The 16,865-nt window shown below is 34.4% G+C and overlaps 1 protein-coding gene across 1 annotated transcript in view; it reads right to left on the bottom strand.

Moving 5' to 3' along the window:
- The window catches only part of FUT8 (fucosyltransferase 8), a 387,285-nt gene that overhangs the window by 7,775 nt on the left and 362,645 nt on the right, over positions 1–16,865 (bottom strand). Inside the window, exons 9-11 of the mRNA XM_044664838.1 lie at positions 15,851–16,097; positions 12,099–12,275; positions 3,160–3,310 (exon numbers count right to left, since the gene is read on the bottom strand). Coding sequence (XP_044520773.1) covers positions 3,160–3,310; positions 12,099–12,275; positions 15,851–16,097 — 575 coding nt within the window. The remainder of the gene's footprint in view (positions 1–3,159; positions 3,311–12,098; positions 12,276–15,850; positions 16,098–16,865) is intronic.

The following is a 16,865-nucleotide window of genomic DNA, read 5'->3' on the forward strand; positions in this document are numbered from 1 at the left end:
GTTGAGAGGGGGCAAATTAGAGTTTCAAAAGCCTAGGCTCTGTGTAACTGCATGGTGCCTGTTTTATTTCCTCCTGTGTTGACATGGCACTATATCCTTTTTAGCATATTGCTAGGCAGACAGTAAGTGGTAACAGGAAAAATATTGTCAACTGATAAAACACAGATGTGTCTCTATTTCAGGAAAAAAAAAAACAATGAAAAAGGAGATCTTCAGCATAGTCAGAATTTCATTCCTGAAGATTGACTGATCAACTGAATGAGAGTTCCCAGAGGCAATTTGGATTGGGAAGATTCCTTGACCCTGAAAGTCAAGGGTTCTACATTCACTAGCTGATCCCAAGCACTACTTATGTGTGGTGTGGTGGAAAGAGAGGTGGATTTGAACTTGTAGCGTCTTGACTCTGCTACTTATTATCTATGTGACCTTGGACAAGTCCCTTAACATTATTGGCCTCAATTTCCTTGTGTGTAAAATGTTTTACCGGATTACTTCAAAGATTCCATTTAATTATAATAATATGATTCTTTATCTGTGCAGTTCCCCTTTGTTTTGTTAAAAGTTGAGAAGACAAATATCTCCGAGTGATCTTAAGAATATTGATGAAATTATTGCCCATGTGGTATAGCATTCTTCATTCCAAAGAGGTAAGAGTCTATATAGATTCAAAGCAATATTGTTCTCAAGAGTTCATTTTACAGAGAACCTCTTGTGCTCTCTTTGTGAAGCCTTAAACTTACATAAGTATTTCAACATTGTTTTATGATCTCTACAAAAGTGGAAATCCCTAAGCTGAGCATCTGCCTGTAATGAAATGAATATATAGGTCTTGATCTCACCATCTGTGGCCCCTAAGTAAACATCTGATTCAGAATAAAATTAGTCAAGTATAGTGTGACATCTCTGTTAGAAATCAGAAAGTGCTGTGTGCTAGTGGAAGGAATAAAGCCAGGTAACACATGAAAAGAAAGGAAGCAGTCCTTGGCTTAATGAGTTGTAACCTGCAGTGATTTTTCTGCTAACTGTTGGCTCTTATTAGCTTCTCTTTATTAAATGTTTAAACCCTTTGAAATCCTCCCCACTACTCTTTCAGTCTTTCTCTTAATCTCTGACAATCGCTTAAAAGAAAAAAAAAACCTGTTACCTTTTGTCTTAGAATTTATACAAGTATAGATTCCAAAGCAGAAGAATAGTAAGGGTTAGGCAATAGGATTAAGTGACACATGCATATAAGATCACATAGCTAGGAAGTGTCTGAGGCTAAATTTGAACCCAGGTCCACCAGACTCCAGGTCTGCCACTCTATCCACTGAGCCATCTAGCTGCCCTGCCAATATTTCTTGAGTCCAACTTTCTGCCTCTCCCAGCAACTTCCATCAACATTTCTCTCTAATGTTCAATCTTTCCCCAATCGCTTTATCTCCTAAACTCCTCCCTCTATTCTTATAACATTCTTACTACATTTTACTATCTCCTCAAGCTACTGTCATATATTATTCATCCTCCTCTCACACAAACTCCTCAAAAAAGCTCTCTGTGCTTGCTGCCTCCTCTCCTCCTGCCACCGACTCTTCAACCTTTTATAATCTGGCTTCCAAACTCATCATTTGACTGCAATTGCTCTCTCCAAAGTTGCCAAATTTGAAAGTCTTTTTTCACTCTTCATCCTCTTGATCTATCTGTTTCATTTGACAATAATGACTGATCACCTTCTCCTCTGGGATATTTCCTTTTCTTTAGGCATTCCCTCACTGCAATTTTTTGGTTTTCCTATTGTCATAACTGATCCATCTTGGTCTCCTTTGCTGGTTCGTCATCCAGATCACAATTCCTAAATATGGATGTTTCCCCTAGCCTATGTCCTAGGCCTCCTACTCTTCTACCTATATATACTCTTTCTTGGTGCCCTTATCGGCTCCCAAAGAATTATCATCTCTCTACCATTGACTCTAGGATCTATATATCTAGTACCATTTCTCTCTTGAGTTTCAATTCCAAATCTTCAACTGATTACTGTATATTTCAAACTGGGTTTCCTAGAGATAATTCAAACTAAAACTTATCTTTCTCCACAAAGCACATCCATTTTTGAAACTTCCTTATTTCTTTCAAAAGCACCACCCTATTTTTAATCTTTTAGGTTCACAATCTTGGCATTATTCTTTGTTCCTCACTTTCCATCATTCTATATTTCCAATCAGTTGCCAAATCTCACTGTTTCTAACTGTATATCAACTGACATCCTCTATATTCGTATAATTACCAACTTATTTCAGGCTTCAACAGATCTCATGTAGATCATTTCAATGGTTTCCTTACTTGGTTTCCTTGAATCAAGTGCCTCACTAATCCAATCTAATTTAAATCATTTATCCATGGTAATAAGATAATAAGAAAGCAGGGATAAGTTTTGAACCCATATTCTTTGAATCCAAATAAAGTATTCTCTCCAGTACACTATGGCAGAATCATTGTTAATCAAGATTCAATGCAATTTTAGAATAGGGCAAAATCTACAAAAAATACCACTAATCTGAAATTACCACTAGCTATTAAAGCCTGATCCAATCTCTCCAAACCAAAATAAACTCCCAACAAATCAAGCTTGTAAATATATGATTATCTGTAATAAACAAACTAAATAGATGATTGTGGGTGTTTAAATTTAATGTACAATTTCTTGTCAGATAATAATGTAATTGACTTTGAAGAAGAATGATATTTACTTTTCTTTCTTAGAAACAATTGAGGGATGCAAAATTCAGGTTGTTTAAGCCTCAGAGTCTCAATGCACTGATGTGTGGATGGTTACAAATTGACTGTATAAAAAAATAATTAAATGTTCTGTGTTTAATTATTTGCTGCTTTTATTAAATTCTTTAAACAAACCAAATACTTTAAGTACTACACAATGACTACCTTTGGTACAGAAGGCATTCAACTGTTACAGCTTTCAAAATGACTAAACAATCGATGCTCTCAGATTTTATTGAATCTTTTCATTCTTCCATAAAAGATAATTACAAAACATCAAGAAAACTATACCTAAATAACAATAACCAGCATTAAATAAAAACAAAAATAAAACAATTTCACTGGCTCTCAGATTAAATGATCATAACTCATTTAAAGCATTTAGAAATGCCCTCTCTCACTTACCTGGGATGAAAATGTACAGACTAGGAAATCTGCCTGTGACAGAAAGTGTATGTCCAAAATTACACCTCGTAGGGAATTTTCTGTGTATCGATTGTGTAGTCCAGCTGACCAGGATATGGAGTTATCACTGATAAATTCATAATTTGGGTACCTGAAAAAAATGACACAATACAAATATTTTGAGGAGTTATTTAATAAGCTACTTACTATTTGCAAATTTTACTTTAAAGTCCACAATGTTTTTTTTAAAGAAGCAGATCATTAAGACTTCTGGGATGGAGTCTTTGATATTCTCCTTGGCAAGACTTTTTTAGCTCATTGATTACTTCACTGGATGTCAAGATTAAAATCTTCCCATTTTGGTGGAAAAGACATAATGAGCTATCTTTGAATTCATCATTGGGAGAGAAACTATATTTGAGTTATTAGAATATTAAAGAGAAATTAATGGGATGCAAAATAAGTAACTCATTGGAATGTCTTTTACCAAAAAATAAAAGAACTCTTCTTTACTCTTTTTTTTTTTTTTTTTTTTTTTTTTGGCCAAGTCTATCTACTCTCTAACAGCTAGCCATTACAGTTTGCTTGAGTAAGTGTCCTTCTCTTGATCGAAAATTTTAACACAGGTGGAAAGAGTGCCGGCTCTGGAGTTGATGATCTGGGTTCAAATCCCTTCTCTGCTATTTATTATTTTTGTGATGTCAGGAAGTCACAAGTTCTCTAGGGCTCAGCTTCCTCATCTATAAAATGAAGGGGTTGAACTAAATGACTTTCCAGTTCTAAATCTGCAATTGTGCAAGATAAATAAATTCTGACATTTTACAATTCACTAATTAGGACTGATTCATCTAAACTGGTGAGATTTTACCATGTTCTTTATTCATGCCAAGCTACTTCTGAGCTCTTTAAACACAATTTTAGGGGACCTCTCTGAAAGGGCTTTCTCGATACAGACTCCTTAACCATGTATTTAATAATTGACCCCAGATACTTTTGGAAGGCACACACGGACCCCTACATCCTTCTCCCTGTTGCTTCCTTGTGGGTCAGGGTGCTAAAATGAAATAGAAATCCCTAATCCAAGTAAGTTCTGCTTGGGGAAATCAAGATAATGCTGCAGTCTCCTTTTCAATTCCCAGACTCAGCTGGGTCTTATTCTAGTATTTGGAAAATCCAACCTGCCAAAAGGGTGCAAAAGTGGGCCAACCTAATTAAATCAAATGTACCTAATAATACTACCCCCAACTGAGCTACTCAGTGCTGTCCACCATTTTAGTGCTGAATCATCCAGCCACACTCACCACAACTGCTCACCATGGTGTTAAAGCTTTAAAGTTAGCACAACGGTGCTAATGGAAACAGAGTGAACCAAATTTTCCCATTATGCTCTTACTAGCTCTCACTTTATTTTACTCAAATTGATAAAATAGGCCCTCAAAGTAAATGAGACATTATTGGAAGCTGTATTATTAACTATCATGGGGTCCTAGTCAGTAAACCTGGAGCAGTCATTTAGAGAGTGGTACCTTATGGATTTAAGAAAGTTAATTCAGCTTCCAAAGGTGGCTATCTTGTTTACCCCTGGGATGAAGCTTAACTACATGAGCTTGGACCATTTCCCTCATCCCTTAACAACGACTTTAGTAATCTCTCCATTTCACTGCCACTGATGAGCTTTCTCCCCATTGCCTCTCAGTGATAATGACTGTGAAGGTAAAGCCTTTGAGTATTGCTTTAGATTGGCATTCACTGTATAGCTCCATTTGGCCTCATTATTTTTTGACATTTTGCCCACTATAGCTCAGACTTTGGGAGATGAAGGAAATGTCACACTTGTTCTGAAAAGAAAACAGCCAGGAAAGTTTTTAATGTGGTCCCTATGAAGCTGCATACTCAGGAATGGGGGAAGAAACCACTCTAAATAAATATGAAAGGGAGGTTGTTAGACACACTGGAATTGGTTACTAAGAGAAGTTATAGCATCTCCTACCTAGAATAAATATCGATCTTGCTAGTTGAGTTTGGGTGCTGTCTGAGTGAAGAAGAAAAGAAGGGGATATGATGAAACCTCACCATTAAGAGAAATGATGACACTACCATCACAAGGGATCTGGTCACCAAAATCCATCGAATTACATGATTAGATCAGACTAATGCATGCTAGAAATGACTTAATGAGGGACACTGACTTTTTTAAATGGCAAGGGAGAAAAACTAAAGAAAAGGAATGATGGGAGAGGATTTTTCTTGCCTCTAAGTGGCAATATTCAATTGTCTGAATTCTGTTATGATTGGAAGTGTTTTATCCTTCACAAAGATATATACGCCAATATAGAAATTATTTTCTAGGCACACTATATCTAAAGTTGACCTTTCCGACACTTGTCATTTTTAATAAGATTTTAATACATTATAACAGAACATATTAAAACCATTAAGTCTACTATAATGTCATATGGTTAATTATGTACTTAAAGCATCATTCTTATGGGAACTGTCTCCTTCAATGTTGTTTCTCCTAATATATTTTCTCAGAAACAAGGAATGATGTTAGGTAGGGTATCCCTGTAAATTATGGATGTTTCAGGTAACACAGTGACAAAGATTGTAAACCATATTTTTTACTTTTAAGTAAACATTTCCTTAAGCTCCCCTCTCCAATCTCAAGAACTAGATTAAATTAATAAACTGAAAATAGTTTGACTAGTCCTCTTTTGCTAATTCCATATGATACAGAAAAACCAAGTTTCTGTTAAAATTTACACAGTCCTTTGGATTCTGCTCATTTCTGTGTCCTACTTATAAGATCCTTTGATAGAGCCTTTTAAGATTCTCAGCTCCAAACATCTTCTAGGTGCCTAGATATATCAAAGAAGGGATTCTTGAACTTAAAAGATAAGCTTCTATTTTCTTCTGTTGGACAAAGCTGCTTTTGTGTGTGTGTATGTGTTTTCATATTTCATGCCCACTGAAATCATTATCCTTGGTATCATCATCATCACTATGCAGGGTATATCAGTAATATTGACTAATAATATAAATAATATCATAACATAAGATATTATAATAATTATTTATCAGTGTTAGTATTATATATATATATCAGTGTTAGTATTATAGTTATTAATATAAACATAATTATATAATTATCATTATAATTACTCTTTATGGAGATTCTTAAAGTTTAAAAGGCATTTTTATACATTATCTCATTTCAATTTCAAAACAACCCTGTGAAGTAGGTATGGCAGATATTTTTCCTATTTTATAGAAGAAAAAAATGAAGTTCTGAAATGATTTGCTCATTGAACCAACTTCCACAGAGGTAGCTGGCAACACAGCAGAGAGAACACTTAGGCCTAGAATCAGGAAGACCTGTGTTCAAATCTGATCTCAGACACTTAACTAGCTTTGTGATTCTGGGCAAATCAGTTAACTGCTATTTGCCTGTTTCCTCAACTGCAAAATAAAGATAATAATAGCACCTACCTCAAAAGTTGTGAGAAGTAAATGAAGTTTTTTTTAAAGGGCTTAGTAAAGTTCTTTGCACATAGTATTATATAAATGCTTATCACTATTTAAATGCTTGTTTACTTCCTTCTGAGGTAAAAGCTGAACATAAATTCAGTATTTTCTTTCAATATATCACACAGATTCATATAAGATAAAAAGGTGGTTTATTTATCTATTGCTCACACAAACTTCAGAGGTAGCATTGTCTTGGATAGCTTTATTTTATTTATTTTTTTTAAAGCCCTTACCTTCTGTCTTAGAATCAGTACTGTGTATTGGTACTAAGGCAGAAGAGTGGTGAAGGCTAGGCAATGGGGGGTTAAGTGACTTGCCCAGGGTCACACAGCTAGGAAGTATCTGAGGCCAGATATGAACCCAGGACCTCCCATATCAGGGCCTGGCTCTCAATCCACTGAGCCACCTAGCTGCCCCCTGGATAGCTTTAAAAGGATTAGGTTTGACCTGTTTCTTGGATTCTGGTTTTTATACAGCTTTAATAATGTGCCACATAAGAGTTACATATTCAGATTAGATACAGCCATCACAGTCATCCACACAACCAAGTTAAACTTCCTTTACTAACAGTAGCAGTTTCTAATCTAGATAATCTTAAGGCTTCCCATCCATAAAACATCATCTGCTCATCTGCACTTAGAAACCAATTATGTAAAGTCTCTACATGATAAACTTTATTCCTTTCCAAAAATCTATTTTAGGTGTCACATACTGAGGTTGAACAATAGAATATAATATGTTTGGCTCTGAATTTTCAGGGGCTACTATACTCATTATGTTGATTTCTTCCTCTAGTTCTCTGGCCTTGGATCGTGTATAAAATGACAGCACTAGTGAGGGTAAGACTCATGATTTGGGGTCTTGAAACAAAGGCACAGTTTTTAAGACTTGCCTATATCAATTTTTTTGAGAAACCTAAACCAGAGCTACCAAAGGTTTTTACTAGAACATAAGGAATAAAGGAAACAGCATTCAAAACACTATGGAAATCTCTGAGGAGACTGACAAGACATTCGAGCAAGTACAAAAGGGAAAAAAGGGAAGCATCCTGCAACAACTATGTCATTTTTAAGTATGGAGAATTGCTACATGGGCTCTGATACCACCTACAAGAAAGGGAATATTTTAGCTTTATTCTTCCTATAATCAAAGTAAATACTGTCACCTATGTTACAAGGGTTAGCTCGTGTAAGAATGTTGTGCTGCAATTACAGAACACTAGACAGTCTATAAAATTAATTGTTGATACCCAAACAATATCTAAATCTAGTCTATATTTTAAAGTGAAAGGGTGTAATGTTTTTCTCTTCTAACTAGTAACAGACCTGAATGAGTTATTAAATATTTACAAAATTTTGCGTCCAAATTATTCATTTGGTGCCAAAAGTTTGCCTCAAAACAGATTTATAATAACTAGGCTAATATAGTGCCTGACCTGGTAATCACTTATTTGATAACTTATTTTATAATAAAAAACTTATTCTTTTTCAAGTAAGATTTTTATTAAAAATTGACACCACCCCAGCATCCTGGTAGGGGGCAACAGTTACCTGAAGACTAGGAATAGGGAAGAGGGAGAAGGAATTTGGGGGAAGATTCAGACTGGTACTGGCTGGTCATAACTATTCTCCCTCACCTTCCCAGCATGGCAGCACTTGTTGGCTACCAACCAAACAGAATTGACTCTCAATTTTTTTGATTTTTCAAAAAATTCGAACTTTACTAAGCCCTTTATAAAAAACAAACTTTGTTTGCTTCTCACAACCTTTGAGGTAGGTGCTATTATTATCTCTATTTTACAGCACAGTATTATAGGACCAAGCACTAGACTAGGACTCAGGAAGACCAGGTCTCAAATCCCACTTCAGATATTCACTGGTTGTGTTATCTTTGGGAAATTATAAACTTTTTAGGCCTCAGTTTCCTCAACCAAAATGTGTGGGTATTGGACTTGATGACCATTAGGGTCTCTTTAGCCCTATATTTCTGATCCTATGATATTTATACAATAGTGCAATCTAATGGTAAAACACACAGAAGCCCTTTTAGTCCCTGTTTCACCACTAACTAGAAAGGTAAAGTAATTGACATAACAGAGGTTCAGTTTTCTTGTCTGTGAAATGAATGTAATGATATCTGTACTACCTACCTTTAGAATTAGAACTGTTGTGAAGAAAACACTTGGTTTTTGTTTAAAAAAAACAACACACACCCTAGAAAACCAACCTAAGTATAAAACTCAAATTAAATAAAAAATTAAAATTGGAATATCAATGGAGAACTTAAAAAAATTGAAAGCAAAATAAGAATAAATATAAAGCTTTATTTAGTTTAATTAATTAATTTATTTGAAACCCTTACCTTCTGCCTTGGAAGTTCCAAGGCAAAAGACTGGTAAGGGCTAGGCAATGGGGGTTAAGTGACTTGCTCAGGGTCACATAATTAGGAAGTGTCTGAGGCTAGATTTGAATCCAGGACCTCCTGTGTCTGGACCTGGATGAGCTACACAGCTGACCCCTGAAGCTTTATTTTAAAAAGAAAATAAAGTAAATCATTAGCCAATATGATTTAAAAGAGAGGAAAACCTAATAGTCAATGTTAAAAATAAAAATAGAAAGGGGAATCTGGGTAGCTCAGTGGATTGAGAGGCCCACAGATAGGAGGTCCTAGGTTCAAATCTGGCTTCAGACGTGTGACCCTATGCAAGTCACTTAACCCCCATTGCCTAGCCCTTATCACTCTTCTGCCTTAGAACCAACACAAAATATTGATTCCAAGACAGAAGGTAAGGGTTTAAAAAAAATGAAAACAGCAAAATTGAAGCAAAAGACTAATAAAGAAAATTATATTTCAAAACTATTTTACCCACTTTTATCCCAAGATTGACAACTTAAATGAAATGGATATGTGTACAAAAATATAAAACAATCGGATTAACAGAAAAATAATGAACTTAAATTCAATCTTTGAGAAAAAATTGAGAAGTCAAAAATGAACTACCAAAGAAAAAAACTACTTCTAGAAGGATTTTATCATCTAAGAAAAATTCATTCCAAGATCAAATAAGTTTTTTCCAAAAATTGGAAAAAGGATGCCACTAAATTCTTTCTATGATAGAAATATGGTCTTAATTCCTAAACCAGGAAGAAACAAATCAGAGAAAGAAATCTATGCATAAATAATCTTAGTTAAATAAAGCATAACACTTTTCTTTTCCTTTAGGAGGCATGAAAAAATTCTTCAGTGATCTTGATGGAATTACAGGGTCAATGGATAAATATAAAAATCAGTCATTTTTCTTTGAACGACAACAACAATAACAACAACAAAAAGCTGCCCAAATCAAGGGTCAATCTAGAGTGAAGTTCTGCAGGTGAGAGGAATGTTCTTCCTCCAGAGCCATCTTTCTTCTTGATTGTCAGAATACTGCACTTGATTGGCCAAGTCTGTAAGGGATATGCCCTTTACTAAGAGCAAATAGACCACTTCATCTTATTATCTCTGATACCTACCTCTCATATGCTATAATTTCATCAAGTTGGTTTGGGGGAAGACTAAATTGATCAAAGGCTCCCTTGGTTAGCCTCTTACACCCATGATGTACTTACACATCACTCATCAGAAAATAAAACCACCTTTCATTAATAAAATCAATATCAAAATGATCCCTATCATACTATGTCCTATTTGTTAATTTTCTTTGTCTCCCTTATTCCAACTACCAGAAATCAAATAGTTTGTAAAAATTACAGCAAAAAAAAACAACCCTCATTAATTTATAGCTAATATAGGGAAAGATGTAAAGTTAGTCTAAATTAGTCAGAGTGATTTATAGGTTATCTTTACAAATACAGTTTTGTTATTTTAAAGTAAATTAAGCAATTTGAACTGCTTACCATATGCTACCAAGAGAACTTACTTTAATAAAGGGGTTCTAGACTATGCCATATGAGTGTCAGGTGAATAAAGATGGAATGCCCCCCCCCAATACTTGGAAGAAGGTATAATAATAGCAGCCTTCATGTGCCCATATGAAAGAACATATTTATTCTGCTTAGCTTCAAAGGCCAGAATGAAGAACAAAGAGTAAAAGCTGCAAAAAAAAAAAAAAAAAAGGCAAATTTAAATTTGATGTAAGAAAAGCCTACATAACAGGGTCCAGCCTTCTAAAGAAGCAGGCTACCTCAAAAGGTAGTCTCAATGGCAGTCTTCAAGCAAAGTCTAGATAGCCAACTTTCAGGTATAATGCAGAAAGGATTCTTGATTGGGTATTGGTTACACTAGAAGGTGTATCTATAAAGGTGTCTTCTAACTTTGTGATTTATAAATATTATGAAGGTAAGTTTCAGGCTTGCCTAAAACTTGTCGGCAAAAATTATATTTTAGTGGTCTCTGAAAGAATTAAGGCTTTTTTTGTAGGGTGCATGATTATATTTTCTACCAAAACAAAAATAGACAAAATTTTCTTCCCTTTTCTCTTAATGAACTACCTTATGTGAAACATTTATATATAAGGGGAATATTTTCTTTTTATGCATCTGCTTAGCTGAATGTCTGAATATCTGACTCTCTGTGTGACTATCCATTTTTAAGAAAGTAATTTCTTAAAGCAGGCAGTACCTCTTTAACCAGAGTAAAAAGGAATTCTTTAATTCCTTTTTTAATTTAAAAGGAGACCTAGAGGTCCTCTTACCATAGAGATGTATAGGGATTAACCAGCCCACAGTGACAGGAAGTAGAAACAATGGAGACAGGAAGTAAAAACCATAGAGACAGGAAGTTAGGGAGGAGAAGGGTATAAAAAGGTGACATTGTGAGCTGGTTGGCCTGTCAGTTGCTGACATTAGGGCTGTCAGTTGAGGGGAATTTGGTTGCTGGAATAATTATAGGCAGTTATAGCATAACTAGTATAGATATTAGGAAATTTTCTTTCTCTACCTCTTTCCTATATTTCTCTCCTTTACTATATTCATTTTACTATATTTTTTTACTATCTCTATTTTAATTAAACTAAATTGTTAATTGTTAAAAGCTGCTAAAAATTTTCTTTTCTCTGGTTTAAAGGGATAATATTAATTTACAACTTACTATATTCTCATTAAAACTTAAATTATTAAAAGTTGCTCTCTTATTTTGTCAAAACTCCTAATTTAACCCTTATGCCAGGTATATGCATGTTTAGAAAGGCACTTAAGTATCTCTGATGATGATAACTACAAAACTATATGGCCTGATATATTTGGCCTAATATATTGGAGATTCATATGTTACTGATAAAAGGAACCAGGTAAAAAATGTGTACAAATATACTTTAAAAAATTAACAATAAGGCTGGAGTTCTTTGTCAACTGGAAGAACCAACCATCTGTGCACAATTACTGCCATTTGGAAACTCAGCTTGTTTAACTTACTTGGACTTTGCTTCCTTCAATAAAGAAGGATCATCTGTGGCCAGATAAACTCTTTTTTTGTCCACATGTATTCTGCGTTCAAGAAGCTGGAAATGCTCTTCAACATGTACCATGTATTCCTCAATGGGATGGAATGCGGCTTCTGTCCCCACTTTGTCTGTACGCCGAACATGAACTCTAGGGAGACAAAAGAAGGAACTTAAGATTCTACTATTGAGGTTGGGAACTGAAAATGCATCCCACATTAGAGTTCCAAAAAACTGATTTCTCAGTATAGTTGCAAAGAACACTGAACAATGGTTATATGAAAGAGAGACTACAGGAGAAAAATGAGTTGCATAAAATGCATTCTAACATAGAAATCAACCGATGAATCAGAAACACATCAAATGGAAGTCTCCTATTCTGATTTATATTTTAATATTAATGATTTGAAGCTAACGTTCACATAGTTAATTGTTCACTCTTGAAAACCATTTTTAAAAAATCACTTGACTATGAATCTCATGGAAAGACAGCTTTTAGTTTTAAATATTTATGTTAGTTATCCATATATCTTGAGTATCCAAGAAATGCTTTCCAGAGGTATTTGCTGCAAAGATCTTTTCCAAGTCAACATCTTCCCTTCTAATCCTAATTGAATTGATTACATTGGTGCAAAAGTTTTCCAATTGCATGTAATCAAAAGTACCCATGTTACCTTTTGTAATATATTACCTATATCTTGTTTGGTTAAGAATTCTCTATAGCCACCCCTATGAAAGGTAATTTGGTATGTTTTCTCTTCTAAATATTTTATGGTGTGATCTTCAATATTTAGGTCCCATATTTATTTTGAGCTTACTGTAGCATAAGGTAAAAGATACTGAGCTAAATTTAATTTTGGCCAAACTTCTTTAGGCAAGTTTTTCTCAGGTAACTTATATTCTCAGAATAACTGAACACTGAGTTGTGGAATTCAATTACTTCTGATTCTTCCTTATCTAGTTTTCCCCACTGATGTATTTTTTTCTATTTTTAAACAAATAGCAAAAAATGTTGTTGATTACTAGTTCATAGTTTGAGATATGTAAAGTTCTATTCTTCGTTAACTTCTACTCTAGACCTTTTGTTCCTCCAAATTAATATAATTTTACCTAGATATATAAAGAATCATCTTGGTAATTTAATTAGTATAACACTTAGTTGGTAAATATGTAAATCATTTTAGATAGTTTTATCTTTTTTTTATTATACTGACATGCTCCATGAACTCTGAATGTCTTTTCAAATATTTAAGTCACTTTTTATTTCTTTGGTGAATTTTTTGTAGTTCTACCTTTACAAGTCTTAAATGTGCCTTGGTAGACTGGTAAATATTTTGTGCATTTTATAGTTATTCTGAATGGGATTTCCCTTTCTATTATTTTTTACTGGGTTTTGTTATTGTTACATAGAAATGCTGTTGGTTTTCATGGGTTTATTTTCTATCTTGCTAGCTCAGTGAAACTATTGTCTCAGTTCACTGCTTTGTGGATTCTTTAGAGTTTTCTGTATAAACTATCAAGTCATCAACAAATAAAAATGGTTTTATTATTCTATTTGTCCATTTTTAGGCCTTTAATGGCTTTCAATTGTCTTACTGATATCACTTGAACTATGTCTAAAACAACAAGAAAAGGGCATATTTTGCTTTATTCCTGTGTTTAATGGGAAAAATTCTAGAGTTTCCCCATTGAATAAAATGCCAGCTTTTAGTTTTAGATTTGGTGAATCATGGCAAACTTCATATATAAAATATTAGTTTCACCAGTGGGACTTGCTTTGTAAATATTTGCATTTAAATAAATAACTTCCATTTGTAAAATGCTGTTAACTTTTCAGTTATATTAGCTTTTTATTCTTATATTGTGGTAAGGCCATTCTCCTCATTTACAAACAGAATAAGTGGCTCCAATACTTTTGCATTTGGGAGTAATCATAAAGTTGATGCTTTAACAGCCCTTTCACCTTGAAATCTAGTCTCAAAGGAATAAAATTCCTTCTTCCTGGTCCTCTGAAACTTGAAACTAAAGAAAGCAGCTTAGAAAGTAGGTAATGCTAAATACTGAAACACTCAACCTTCTTTGCTGCTTTTTTATAGAGTTTCTTTATAATGTGTAGGAGAGAAAGGAAAAAGCAATTGAGAGATGATGATGATATGGCATTGTGAGTTGAATGATATCAAGGAAAGAGAGAAGGAGCCTGAGCTGGTGAAATGACATTGATGCTTACCATTATTTCCATTTGCACTTGTGAAATAACCAAACATATTGGTTAAGGGCATCAACACATAGCTCTAGGGTAGGGAAAAGCTCAATCAAATTTATATTGTAGAAAAAATACCAGGACAAATTTATATTTTAGGAAATACAAGAATCATTACCTGTAAAATAACAGGGTTGGATTAAATGATATTTAGAGTCCCTTCTACTGCTAAATCTATGATCCTATGAATTGAATTTAAGCTGTTTTTATAACAGAAATGTGCCACTGAACAAAGAGTAACTTTATATAGGTCAGATCCTGCCTGTAGGCTATACCTTTGACATTCCAAATCTAAGATCTTCATTAGGATTCTTACTTGCTTACATTTCCTGACACCTCTCCTTTAACATAAGCATAATGTTAAGCAAAAGTATATGTGGTGAACCTGAGAGGATCTAGGAGATTTTTTTTAATTTAACCTGAATAACTGATTTATATTTTACTTTACCAAAAATGTCTTTTTCCTTAAAGCAATCTCTAGGTATAAGGTCCATAAAACAGAATCAAAATAGTATAAATTTTTTTAAAAAAACATTTATTGTTTATTATTTGCCAGACATTGTGTTAAGTTCTTGTTATATAAAGAAAAGTAAAAAGTTTCTGACCTCAAGGTCACAGTCTAATGGGGGAAATATAAGTAACCAGGCATATATAAGATAAAAACTGAGTAGATGGGAGGTGATCTTAGAGGAGAGGGGTCACTAGCAGCTGGAGAGGATCAAGGTCTCTTACAGAAGTTAAGGCTTGCTCTGAGACTTTCAGAAAGCCAGGAGAGGTAAGAGTCTGAGGTGAGGAAGGAAAGCATGCAGACATGGGAGACAGGCAGGGAATAAGTATAGACCAAAGATGGCATATTGAGAGCAAGGACATGTAGGTTTGTTCAAATGGATCATGGAGTGTATGGAGGGGGAAAAAAGTTATTATTAGAGGATCATAGATATAGAGCTAAATGGAAACTCCAATAGTTACCCATTTGACACATGAGGAAACTTTGGCTCTTAGGAGTTGAGTGATTGCCCAAGGTCACATAGGTAGTATCAGAGTAAGGATTTGAATTCTGATCTCTGACTCCAAATCCAGAACTCTAGCTCTTAAAACAAATCAAAGAAATGTTATAAGGATGAGAGCCTTACCTCTCATGGCCCCATTAGGCTGCCTGATTTCATATTTTATCCCACAAAACAAATACAGTATCATTTTGATTAATTTATCTAGAAAGGGGAAAGAATTCTAATTATATAGGCTGTCCTGGTTCCAGCGCCAGTCTAGGGATTATGAATTAGCATCTCAGCTGTTCTAGGAAAATATAGGAAGGGTGATTATGTGAGAGGTGACCAGGTACATAGGGTATATTTTTCAGTTTCTTGGTGGAGATGTTAAAACATGTTGAAGAATACTGGACACATCCAAATTCATTGCAAATTCTGATACAGTTTAAAATATGAACAAGCAGATCATATTCTTACCCGATAACTGGATGTTTGAAACCAAGCTTTTTGGTGGCTTCTTCAATTTCCTTTTCTAACCAAGGCTGTGGACGGATTAAATATTTGACAAACTGGGAAACCCACCACACGGCAGGATCTCCATGGATCCTCACTAGTCGATCTGCAAGGTCTTCTGGAACAGCCAATGGTAAATAAGGTGGCCGTGGATGAAGGCTGTCAACAATGGGAAGTTCTACCACCTGAATGTTTTTGTCATTTATCTCACCTACAAGAGAAAATCACAATGTACAATGAACCTTAATAAGTATGCCATCCTGGTGACCTAGTCAAAAACATAATCCAAAGTTAGCACTGAACATTCCGAGTGGCTAACATAGGATATTAACATGATGCCAGTGGGGACAGAGGAATTGGCATGGTTCTGGTTTTTGTTGTTGCCATTTCTGAAATATGAATTTGAGCTCTCTCACTAGCCTACAATTTGTCAAAATAAGGAGCTTTAAAACCAGAAAATGGGAAGCAGAAAGCACAGTGATTCTTGCAAATCATTACTATCTGGGGCTGCCTAATGGTTCCAATTGTAAGCCAAGCATCTGTCTCTATTTAAGGAAAAAATGATTATCCTAAAAAATAACTGGATAATCCTGAAGTATCTTAGTACCCTGAGAGACTTATTTTTGTACGAACCAATCCGTAGGGCTTATTTCTTAATGAAAACAATAAAATCAGTGTTGATTGTGTATTGATCTGTCTGACATTTGAAAGTTAGGATGGAAGTGAAATATTCCGTTTGTAGTAGGTTATTTCTTTCAGCACCTAGCCCTCATATGCTATTAAAGGTACTGCCATATGATGAATTTTTATAACATAATATTAAGCAAATACAAGGCAAAATGAGCAATTAGGGTCCCCAAAGTTGATATTGCATATTAAAACTGTAACAATAATAACCAGAAGACACAAAGATATCAGCAGAAAGACTAAGTATTAAATGTACTGAATTAAATTTTCAATAATGAAAGGTATTAACCTG

This window comes from Gracilinanus agilis, chromosome 2, assembly GCF_016433145.1.
Source record: "Gracilinanus agilis isolate LMUSP501 chromosome 2, AgileGrace, whole genome shotgun sequence".
NCBI classification, from domain to species: Eukaryota; Metazoa; Chordata; class Mammalia; order Didelphimorphia; family Didelphidae; genus Gracilinanus; species Gracilinanus agilis.